General features: G+C 40.3%; 1 protein-coding gene across 4 annotated transcripts in view; it reads right to left on the bottom strand.

The window, feature by feature from the left end:
• Positions 1–12524, bottom strand: part of LOC124798396 (GATOR complex protein Iml1) — a 547410-nt gene that overhangs the window by 27401 nt on the left and 507485 nt on the right. For all 4 annotated transcript variants that reach the window (XM_047262170.1, XM_047262989.1, XM_047263070.1 and 1 more), the window contains one exon: positions 5933–6132. In XM_047262170.1, coding sequence (XP_047118126.1) covers positions 5933–6132 — 200 coding nt within the window. The remainder of the gene's footprint in view (positions 1–5932; positions 6133–12524) is intronic.

Below are 12524 nucleotides of genomic sequence, written 5' to 3'. Positions count from 1 at the left end.
TAACGATGCTACTGTTTTTGTGGAGGACGACGAAAAACCTGTAGATGTAATGTGGATTCTGCATGGAACTACTCGTATGATTCAACTTCTCGAAAAAGAATATTTTTGATAGTGGAAAGTATTCCTCAGGAAATTATCAGACAGCATAATTTCCAATACCACTCTCTCATTTCAGGTTTATCGGAAGAACAGTATTCTTAAGCTACAGTCTTTTGTGCATTACCAGTGTTCTTCACCATGCTTTATGACTTTGATCAAGTATGCCTAATATGCAGCGCAATATGCAGAACAAGAGACTGGATGGTTTGAACAGGATTTGATCCCGCACTCTCTGGATCACGAAGTGCACGCTTTGCCACTAGCCCGCTTTTATTTTACAAGAAGGGGGGGGGGGGGGGGGACAACAAAAAAGAATATGACCATTAGACCTTACACGCATAGTGGAAATACCAACTGTGTCACCTCTCGATATGATGCTTGACGTCGATAATTAGTCTTCTGTTTGTAAATTTCCCCTCAATAGTAATGAGAAGCCCAGGAAAAATGGCAGCCGACATACAAGGAAAATTTGGGATCAGTGCTAAGGAGAGCTAGAGATGCAATTCCATGTAAAGTGCAAGATCTCCACACATGTCACACTTCCATATACAAATTGACACACTTAAATTCTTCCTTCCCTGCAACATTTTGCATACTCCATCAAGAACAGTGGGCTCACCACGCAAAATAATTCTCACTAAATACCAAAGTTTTGCACTGTGGCTCTAACAAGATAGTGTTGTATCCTGTAGGTCAAATGTTGTTGTTGTTGTGGTCTTCAGTCCAGAGACGGTTTGATGCAGCTCTCCATGCTACTCTATCCTGTGTAAGCTTCTTTATCTCCAAGTAACTACTGCACTCTACATCCTTCTGAATCTCTTTAGTGTATTCATCTCTTGGTCTCCCCCAACGATTTTTACCCTCCACGCTGCCCTCCAACATTAACTTGGTGATCCCTTGATGCCTCAGAACATGTCCTACCAACCGATACCTTCTTCTGGCCAAATTGTGCCACAAATTCCTCTTCTCCCAATTCTACTCCGTATCTCCTCATTAGTTACACGATCTACTCATCTAATCTTCAGCATTCTTCTGCAGCACCATTTCGAAAGCTTCTATTCTCTTCTTGTCTAAACTATTTATCATTCATGTTTCACATCCATACATGGCTACACTCCATACAAATATTTTTAGAAAACACTTCCTGACGCTTAAATCTGCACTCAATGTTAATAGTGCTTTTTTTGCCAGTCTGCATTTTATATCCTCTCTACTTCGACCATCATCAGTTATTTTGGTCCTTAAACAGCAAAACTCATCCACTACTTTAAGTGCCTCACTTTCTAATCTAATTCCCCCAGCATCACCTGATTTAATTAGACTGCATTCCATTATCCTTGTTTTGCTTTTGTTGATGTTCATCTTATGTCCTCCTTTGAAGACTCTGTCCATTCCATTCAACTGCTCTTCCAGGACCTTTGCTGTCTCTGACAGAGATTTAGGAAACAAGTGTTAGCTATGATTAAGTTATGTTTTGTGCAAAATTCTACCAGGCAGCTTGCTCTTTCATTCCTTACCCCCATTCCATACTCACCTACTACTTTTCTTTCTCTTCCTTTTCCTACTATCAATTCCAGTCCCCCACAACTATTAAATTTTTGTCTCCCTTCACTATCTGAATAATTTCTTTTATCTCATCATGCACTTCTTCAATACCTTCATCACCTGTGGAGCTAGTTGGCATATAAACTTCTGCTACTGTGGTAGGCGTGGGCTTCATGTCTATCTTGGCTACAACAGGATGTATACGCAAACAAGGAACAAAAATTCCCGGATTTCTCCCAGATTTCCCGGTTAAAAATACAGTTTCTCCCGGGTGTAAACACACTTTTTCACTGTTAACTGACAGTATATTTTCTCTCGGAACTGTATAACTTACCAATCCTTTGAATTATTATGGCTTTATACATGGGTGTACACTTTCCTGGCACTTTAGAAAACGAAACTCAGGGAAGAAAACACGTTTTGGAAAAATCTTTGATGTGCAGCAACATTTACACTGCATACTTTCACATTACAAAAGTATAAATTCGAATTCCACCAAACACCGCATGTCACTTTCCGAAGCATTAAAATCGAGATTGCGATGAGCTTTTGTAAGCCAGTCATAGGTCATGTCACGTGATCTCGCCAGCCAATGACAGTGGATATTCAGAGCTTAGGACACATGATGTAGTCAGCCAATGGCAATATCACTGTTAAGTAGCGCACAAACAGCAACAGTTAACGGTTTAAATTAATATATATAGTGTTGCTACAAGAAAAGCAAAGCTTTCACACATAATATCGGTGTCTACGGTTAATACGCTGCAAGAGAAGCTAAGCTTTCACATATAATGTTGGTCTTTTATGCACGTCTTACACTTTAAGATATATCACACAAATGAGCCAGTAAAATTTTTAATAATGACATAAATGTCTGATCTTCTGGGCTCGAAATTCTTCTAAATGGCTCATCATCAGTTGATTTTTAAATGAGAGTCAAATGCTCTGTGATTTAAGAAATTCATCATACAATCTTGCACATAGTTCAACTTGTGTAAAAGGAAATTTACTTTGAAAGTAACGCTTTTCAAACCACCATTCACAATATTTTCCCGCAACTTGTTAGAAATAGGTTCGTTTCAGCAGTTGCTATAGAGCGCCAGATAAGAGGCACCACTGCACTTGCAGAGCTACTATGACTTAGGAGGCCCATATGTTCATATGTATTAAACATTAAAAGATCTTACATTATGTCATAAAAGAAACAAGACATCAGAGGATACTCCAAGAGCATCGGAATTTTGTGAACCATACTAAAATGTACACATTTAAAGGCCACATTCGTATGTCCAAATTCCAAATGAAGTAGGTCTCAACCTGATATTAAGCTTTTCAATATGGTTTTCGAGATGTAAATTTTCTTGGAGTATCAGTACTGTGTTACCTAATGTTTGGTTCTTTATTATGGCACAATGCGGTACGTGCTAGAAGATGAAAACGTGCACTTGAAATGCAGCGAATAGTTGAAACTAGCCAATAGTGTGGAATTAAACACTTAGTTTCAAATATATTGACTGCCTCAACAGAAAAGATTAATAAAAGGAAATTTCTTTAGCAAACCGACAAAAATAACTTAATTGTTCTACAAGACGATTAATGCTCGACCGTCAGAAAGGTGTAAATAAAATAAAATCTGAAAGTAATAACATATTTTTGCCTTCCGTAATTATGTGAATGTATTTTAATTCACTTGATAGCTCCCAGCCACAGAAATCTGTTTTGTTTTCATTTGACTTGAGAGCAGTAAATGAAGAGGAAACATCAAAATCACTAAATGTAAACACAGGTCACATGGAGACTACCCACTTCCCCGCTGTACTCAGACTGCTCTGTGCATCGGGTCCAGATCCACAATATTTCCGAACTGGAGCAATACTAGGTAGTGGCGCTGTCAAAATTTCATTTTCTTGGATACACCAAGAAGATAATACATAATCTTTATTACCTCTTAGTAGTTTATTTCCACTCTGGTAGTATCAACCTATGGATTTCGCTAGTAATTATTACAACGCTCATCATTTGCAAACCCAATCAACCGCATGATCAGACAGCGGTTGGCATTCATCCATTTGGCTTTACTCCGCTCAGCTCATACAGCCCCTGTTGTCTGCAAGAAAGTTTATTTCTAGATGCAACAAGGATTCCCTTGACAGACATCACGTACACTATGCACACATTCGCAAATCCTTCAGAAATCAACTTCAAATGTGTTCAAAACGCGACAGGGATGTGTTTCAAAGTCATATGAATAACCGATAGACCAATGTGCACTGGATGCTAGGTGCTTTGTGAAACAAGGTTTTTTCCCTCAAGAATATGAATTTGTCCCCCCCCCCCCCTACCCCCTCAAGGATCCAGCCTGCTGTGCATACATGAATCTAGCAGCTTGGGCACGTCAGTAAAATTTTTCCCGGTAGCATCTAGCTGCTGGTGCGACTGCTTACACAACCAACAGCCACATTTCTGCAGCCAGAAGTGGGAGAAGGCACTACTCAACTGCACATGTGCACGATCCCGTGCCTAACTGCTATATTGAAACAGTGAACCTAATGTAAACAGTTGTGACGTCACACTCATCAGAGGCAATTTCTTGTTACGAAGCATTGCATAGTCTTCCTTTGACACATTTTGTTGTTACTTGTATGAGCACTGTGTTTTGTTGTTGTGTATGGCAATTTAAGTTTCATTTTCATTTTTTCTCTCGTTCATGTCTTATTGCTGCAGTATTAATCTGCTGTAGCAGGATACAGTACTACCCTTTGTTAGAGCATCGGTTCTTACCAGACAAAATTGCAAAAATTTAACTGAAAACAAAAACAATTACAAATTCCTGGAATTCTAAAAAATTCCTGGGTTTTTCCTGGTTTTCTCCTGGATGAAAAAATTCCCAGGTTTTTCCCGGATCTCCCGGTTGTCCCGGGTCGGATACACCCTGTACAATAATGCGTTCACTATGCTGTTCACAGTAGCTTACCTGTGATCCTATTTTTTATTCATTATTAAGCTTACTCCTCCATTACCTGTATTTGATTTTGTATCTGTAACCCCATATTCACCTGACCAGAAGTCTTGTTCCTCCTGCCATCAAACTTCACTAATTCCCACTATATCTAACTTTAATCTATCCATTTCCCTTTTTAAATTTTCTAACCTACCTGCCGAATTAAGGGATCTGAAATTCCACACTCTGATCCATAGAATGCCAGTTTTGTTTCTCCTGATATCGACGTCCTCTTGAGTAGTCTCCACCCAGAGATCCAAACAGAAGACTATTTTACCTCCGGAATACTTTACCCAATAGGACACCATCATCATTTAACCATACAGTAAAACTGCATGCTGTACGTCATATATTAGCTCCAAAAACTAAAAACACATTGTTCATAGTCAATGTTTGCTACCTCGTGTTCTCTTCCGTTCCCTCTAGTAAAAATGATTCTACCCATATACAAACAAATGGGAGTGAATTTTCTGCAAATTCTCATTCACACATGTTCACTTCCATTCACTCCTCAGTAAACAAGGCTTTAGGTGTTTAAAATCGTTGTCCGTGAACTCTGGATAATTTTGCTATGTGGTGCTGCACAAGTGATTTGCTGAGTCGTGTGCTTGGCGGGCAGGGCAGTACAAATCGCTGTTATAAGCTGTTCTTCGCGCAACAAGAATGTATAACTTCAACACTTTTTACAAAATACTTGCAGTGCCTCATAGCAGCTAAAATTTTTGCAGCATACTTCTTTCGTTGCCTTCTTCCTGGTTTTTTTTTTTTTTAAAAAAAAAAATCAGGGCCGGTTTCGACATATCTTATTGAACCATTCCCTTGTGAGAATAATAAACAGCAGTTACAGCGTCTACGATATGTTACATCATCTGTAATTCATTTCAATGTTTGTATTTTCTACACAACAGCACAATACTCAGGTGTCACATAAATGTACTTTATGAAATTTAAAGCATTTCACATACACTGGATCAGCAAAGTACCTTAAATACTAACTTTTATAACACTTAGCCTTTATGAACAGCTTTCACAGTCATTCTACAAGTTTTTCACTTTCTATCACTTTTTATGTGTAATTTCTCTACCAATCATACTGTGACAGGAGATATGTAAAATTCTGTTGTGTTGAAATATTGATGTAGCTCTCACACATAAATAGAGTAAAAACTATTTATCAGAATACTGTTACTATCCATGTTCAAGCTACAAATATAAAATTATTTTATGGAGAGCAAACACTAATTTCACTTCTTCACATAAAGCACTGAAAATATAGGATGTATTTACCTGACAATGTTGTGAAGGTATCAGTATAAAAACATTTCCAGTAACATGAACATATATATTATGATGAGATACACCACCACTGTCTGTTGCTAATGAGTTATTGTTGTGGCCTTCACTCGCACAGTGTATGAAGCCAAATCTTTCAATTATAGATTCTTGGAAGAGAAATAATCTCTGTTTCCATGTCTCCACAGGGTATTCTACAAAGAGAAAGTAAGTGTCTTTCAGTCATATACAGTCCATGAAAATTCGCGAACAAGCAATTTAAATATAGTAGTAATATTAGTAGTAGTGACAATTATTACTGTTATTTATTACTAGTGAACCAAGCAATCCTTCACAACTGCTAAATATGTATGGTAGTTGGATCTACTTCCTAATCTGGTCTCTGTCCATATTCTCCCCCTCCCCCCCCCTTTTTATCCTTCGGGGCCCTGCCTCCTCCCATTCTTTGTCCATCAACTCCTCCACCCTCTCTCTGTTATTCTCCTCCTCCCCTCTCTCTCTACCCATTTCCTTCTTCCCCCCTCTATGTTCATCCCCCTCCCCCCCCTACGACCACCTCCTCTTTCCTCCCTCTCTCTCTGACTCTGAGCCTTGTTTATTGGTGTTGCAAAGGAAATCTTGATTGGAAATTGAAGTCATTCAAAGTGAATACGTTAATGGGTTGGGATCATTAATGTATGAGAGTATAAGAGAGAACTGCCCAGTTGCTATTACTGTGAAGATAGTAGCTTCAATGACAGTATTTTGTAGGGTTTTAACTCACAAAAGGTTAGGATTAGAAAGTTGTGGATGATTTAGATTCCATAATAACATTAAAATCGTGAGCCAGTAAGCCATAAATGTAAGTTTCCTGTTTTCTGTTAAAACCATAGGTAAGGAGTAAAATGAAACAGTACATTGTTGTGTGTGCACATGTTATATAAGGAGAAGGAATATGTATAGGATAAATAATTTTTTAATGGTTTAAATGCCCTGATATTATAGTTAAAACTGACTGTGATATTTTTACAGCACAGAAACCCCCCCCCCCCCCCCCCCTACCAGTCAGTTTATTCGAAAGAAATCGATTATGAACTTTCCATGACTTGTTGTTGCCAACAACATTTGCTTATTGTATCTGAAATAAATTTATATACTACATATATTTAAGTATATATAGTCTGTAATACAATATTGTGTAAAAATTTTAAGTCAGTCAGCCAGCAAATTTTCGAGACTTTTGGTAACAATGTTACATGTCTTGTTTTTACATAGTAGTATAACGTAATAACAAATATAGCCTGAGTCTCTCCAAATGTTTAACAGAGTACTGTGTAAAAATTTGAGGTAAATCAGCCAAGAACTTTTTGAGATTTTTGCTAGCTCTGTGTGTGTGTGTGTGTGTGTGTGTGTGTGTGTGTGTGTGTGTGTGTGTGTTTCCACAAAAATGTGTAGCTTATGTCAATCCAAACATTTATTAGGTTCTAGTAAAAAAATATGAATTAAATTGGTCAAGAACTTTTCACGATTTTTGCCAACAATGTTTCTTTTTAAATGACAAAAAAATATGTTGTATATGTCCTTCTGATTGTTTATTAGCGTACTGTGTAAAAATTAGAGGAAAATCAGTGAACAAATTTTCAAGATTTTTGCTAACAACTTTTTCCACTTATATGGTACAGAAATACTTGAATACCTTATACATTTGAAAAAAGTGACACCCACATCCATCCAAATGCTTATCAGACCATCATGCAGAAATCTTAAATAAACTGGTTAATAACCTCTTGAGATTTTGCGTAACAACATTAGACTATGACTTGTCTCCATTTAGAAGTATAGACTTTACACATATATTTATATACCACATATATTAACAAATTTGCAACCTATGTATATCTGAATGTTTGAGTATTGTGCAAAAATCTGAAGTAAATCAGTCATGAACTTTGTGAGATTTTTGGTAACGATGTTAAACTACAACTTGTCTTTTATAGTAGTGAAGATAATTATTAACAGCAACAACAACAACATAAATAATAATAATAATAATAATAATAACAATAATACCCGTGGAGGCTCGGGAAAAGAATAGGCCTTCGGTATGTTCTGCCAGTCGTAAAAGGCGACGAAAAGAACAAACCCACAATAGGGCTAACCCCCCTTTTAATGTGATTAGTTGGTTCAGTACAGAACTAATGAAGACTCGGACACGCACTGTCATGGTCGGGGACGACACTTGAACCCTATGCCCGTCCACAATGGTAATGACACTGCTAGCCACACAGAAAATGATTTAAATCCAAATAGAGGTGTTTTGCAGGATATGCTTCCTGCAACCACTCTAGAAGGAAAACAAAGACAGAGGATGAAGTTAACCGACACCTCATGTTCTGTTATTACCAAGCAACAAACTTAGGAACCAACACAACTGGATACAGATCACAAGTATACACAACATTTATTACCAGATACCCAGAATTAAAATTTTTTAACAGAATAACGACTAGCTGATCAGATTCGTGTAATAATTAAAAATAACAGCATACCCCAGTCAGAATTAGAAAACATCAAACAACAAGTACAACAAATACTGGAACAAAATAATGTGCAATCAGAAGAAGAAGAAAATACAGTAATGGACTCAAACATCCCAGAGCAAACAAACAAAGAACAACACGCATCAATTAAACAATCAGAGGAAAACGAAATCTTAAGACAGCCACCAGAACAAGCACAAATAGAACATGAAGTGACATACATATTAGATATAGAAGAAAAATTTCAGTTGACATATATAGAATACAAAGACACAAATACAGACATTAGACCATTCTTGCATAGACTACTAAATAACCCACAAGTTGAAACAACAATAACAACTATCAACACAATCATACACAACAAAATAAATAAAAATACAACTATGGAAGAGTTACAACTACTGATTTATACAGGAGCACTCACTACACTAAATATACACACTAGGCAGAGTTCAGAACCAACCAACACACAAAAGAAACCCACAAAACCAGCATGGCAACACAGGCTACAGATCAGAATAGAAAAACTGAGAAATACATCGGACAGCTAACACAATTTATAAGAAATGAAATATCAGACAAAAAACTAAAAAGGTTAGGTAAAATCTCACAACAAGAAGCGCTAGAGCAATTAGATGAAAAGAAGCAGAAATTACAAGCATTGGCCAAATGACTTAGAAGATACAAAAAAAGTGAAAATAGAAGGAAACAAAACCAAACATTCAACACAAACCAAAAGAAATTTTACCAGACAATAGATAACACACACATTAAAATAGACAATCCACCAAACATAACAGACATGGAACACTTCTAGAGCAACATATCGTCAAACCCGGTACAACATAACAGACATGCACGGTGGATACAAGCAGAAACAGACTCGTACAAGATGATACCACAAATGCCTGATGTGATAATTTTGCAACATGAAGTCACCCAAGCAATTAATTCTACTCACTATTGGAAAGCCCCTGGAAATGATAAAATAGCAAATTTCTGGCTAAAGAAGTTCACCTCAACACATTCACATCGAACTAAATTATTTAACAATTACATTGCAGACCCATACACAGTACCTGATACACTTACACAAGGAATAACTTATCTGAAACCTGAAGTTCAAGCAGACACAGCAAACCCAGCAAAATATCACCCCATAACATGCCTACCAACAATATACAAAATCCAGAAAGAGATTTTCACTCTGCAGCGGAGTGTACGCTGACATGAAACTTCCTGGCAGATTACACTGTGTGCCCGACCGAGACTCGAACTCGGGACCTTTGCCTTTCGCGGGCAAGTGCTCTACCAACTGAGCTACCGAAGCACGACTCACGCCCGGTACTTGCAGCTTTACTTCTGCCAGTACTTCATCTCCTACCTTCCAAACTTTACAGAAGCTCTCCTGCGAACCTTGCAGAACTAGCACTCCTGAAAGAAAGGATATTGCGGAAACATGGCTTAGCCACAGCCTGGGGGATGTTTCCAGAATGAGATTTTCACTCTGCAGCGGAGTGTACGCTGACATGAAACTTCCTGGCAGATTAAAACTGTGTGCCCAACCGAGACTCGAACTCGGGACCTTTGCCTTTCGCGGGCAAGTGCTCTACCAACTGAGCTACCGAAGCACGACTCACGCCCGGTACTCGCAGCTTTACTTCTGCCAGTACCTCGTCTCCTACCTTCCAAACTTTACAGAAGCTCTCCTGCGAACCTTGCAGAACTAGCACTCCTGAAAGAAAGGATATTGCAAAGACATGGCTTAGCCACAGCCAGGTCGGGAGGGTAGTTGCGGGATGCGAAAGCTGTTACCAGGTTGTTGGTGTAATGGTTCAGGGATTCCAGACTGGAGCAGATTCGTTTGCCACGAAGACCTAGGCTGTAGGGAAGGGACCGTTTGATGTGGAATGGGTGGCAGCTGTCATAATGGAGGTACTGTTGCTTGTTGGTGGGTTTGATGTGGACGGACGTGTGAAGCTGGCCATTGGACAGATGGAGGTCAACGTCAAGGAAAGTGGCATGGGATTTGGAGTAGGACCAGGTGAATCTGATGGAACCAAAGGAGTTGAGGTTGGAGAGGAAATTCTGGAGTTCTTCTTCACTGTGAGTCCAGATCATGAAGAGGTCATCAATAAATCTTTACCAACCTTTGGGTTGGCAGGCCTGGGTAACGAAGAAGGCTTCCTCTAAGCGACTCATGAATAGGTTGGCATACGAGGGGGCCATCCTAGTACCCATGGCTGTTCCCTTTAATTGTTGGTATGTCTGGCCTTCAAAAGTGAAGAAGTTGTGGGTCAGGATGAAGCTGGCTAAGGTAATGAGGAAAGAGGTTTTAGGTAGGGCGGCAGGTGATCGGCATGAAAGGAAGTGCTCCATCGCAGCAAGGCCCTGGACGTGCGGAATATTTGTGTATAAGGAAGTGGCAGCAATGGTTACAAGGATGTTTTCCGGGGGTAACAGATTGGGTAAGGTTCCCAGGCGTTCGAGAAAGTGGTTGGTGTCTTTGATGAAGGATGGGAGACTCCATGTAATGGGTTGAAGGTGCTGATCGACGTAGGCAGAGATACGTTCTGTGGGGGCTTGGTAACCAGCTAAAATGGGGCGGCCGGGATGATTGGGTTTGTGAATTTTAGGAAGAAGGTAGAAGGTAGGGGTGCGGGGTGTCGGTGGGGTCAGGAGGTTGATGGAGTCAGGTGAAAGGTTTTGTAGGGGGCCTAAGGTTCTGAGGATTCCTTGAAGCTCTGCCTGGACATCAGGAATGGGATTACCTGGGCAAACTTTGTATGTGGTGTTGTCTGAAAGCTGACGCAGTCCCTCAGCCACATACTCCCGACGATCAAGTACCACGGTCGTGGAACCCTTGTCCGCCGGAAGAATGACGATGGATCGGTCAGCCTTCAGATCACGGATAGCCTAGGCTTCAGTAGTGGTGATGTTGGGAGTACGATTAAGGTTTTTTAAGAAGGATTGAGAGGCAAGGCTAGAAGTCAGAAATTCCTGGAAGGTTTGGTGAGGGTGATTTTGAGGAAGAGAAGGCGGGTCCCGCTGTGACGGAGGACGGAACTATTCCAGGCAGGGTTCAATTTGGATAGTGTCTTGGGGACTTGGATCATTAGGAGTAGGATTAGGATCATTTTTCTTTGTGGCAAAGTGATATTTCCAGCAGAGAGTACGAGTGTAGGACAGTAAATCTTTGATGAGGGCTGTTTGGTTGAATTTGGGAGTGGGGCTGAAGGTGAGGCCTTTGGATAGGACAGAGGTTTCAGATTGGGAGAGAGGTGGTGGTGGTGGTGGTTGTTGTTGGGATGTTTAAGGGGGACTAAACAGCAAAGGTCATCAGTCCCCCATTCCAAAAACAGGCGAGTCGAAAATCGGTGGAGCAGGTAAAAACCAAAGGGGGGGGGGGGGTGGAGGAGACGACCCCCCAGGCACTGAAAGAACACAAATGCAGCAACAAACACTACAGACAAGAAGAGTACAGATGAACACCAGACAGAAAGAAACAGAAGAAAAGAAGATGGCCGGAGACTGGTTGACTGACCACGAGAACAAAAAAAGGAAAAGAGTCAACCATCTGACGACAAACCAAAACAGCAACAAATATGGAGAGACGCGAGGACAAAAGACACAGAAAGGGAAAGGTGCAGGACCTCCCTAAATGGAACCATAAAAAGGACTACCACGGATAAAATTTAAAACGTCATCAGCCATGGAGGCATCATCACATAAAATCAAAGGCAAAGTGCCCAGGAGATTAAAAGACTGCCAGAGGGTGCGCAGTCGGGGACACTCCAACAAAATGTGGGCGACCGTCAGCCGGGACCCACACCGACACAGGGGGGGATCCTCCTGACGCAAAAGATGACCGTGCGTCAGGTAGGTATGGCCGATGCGGAGCCGACACAGGATGACAGAGTCCCTGCGAGAAGCCCGCAGGGAGGAGCGCCACACATCGGTCGTCTCCTTGACAGCCCGCAGTTTATTCGGGGATGTCATGCCACGCCACTCAGCAGTCCACATCCCAAGTACCTTACGGCGCAACACCAGCTGCTGATCGCGAG

This window comes from Schistocerca piceifrons, chromosome 1 (genome assembly GCF_021461385.2).
Source record: "Schistocerca piceifrons isolate TAMUIC-IGC-003096 chromosome 1, iqSchPice1.1, whole genome shotgun sequence".
In the NCBI taxonomy this organism is placed as follows: Eukaryota; Metazoa; Arthropoda; class Insecta; order Orthoptera; family Acrididae; genus Schistocerca; species Schistocerca piceifrons.
The sequence above is the reverse complement of the archived record's forward strand: the minus strand, read 5'-3'. Positions and strand labels throughout refer to the sequence as shown.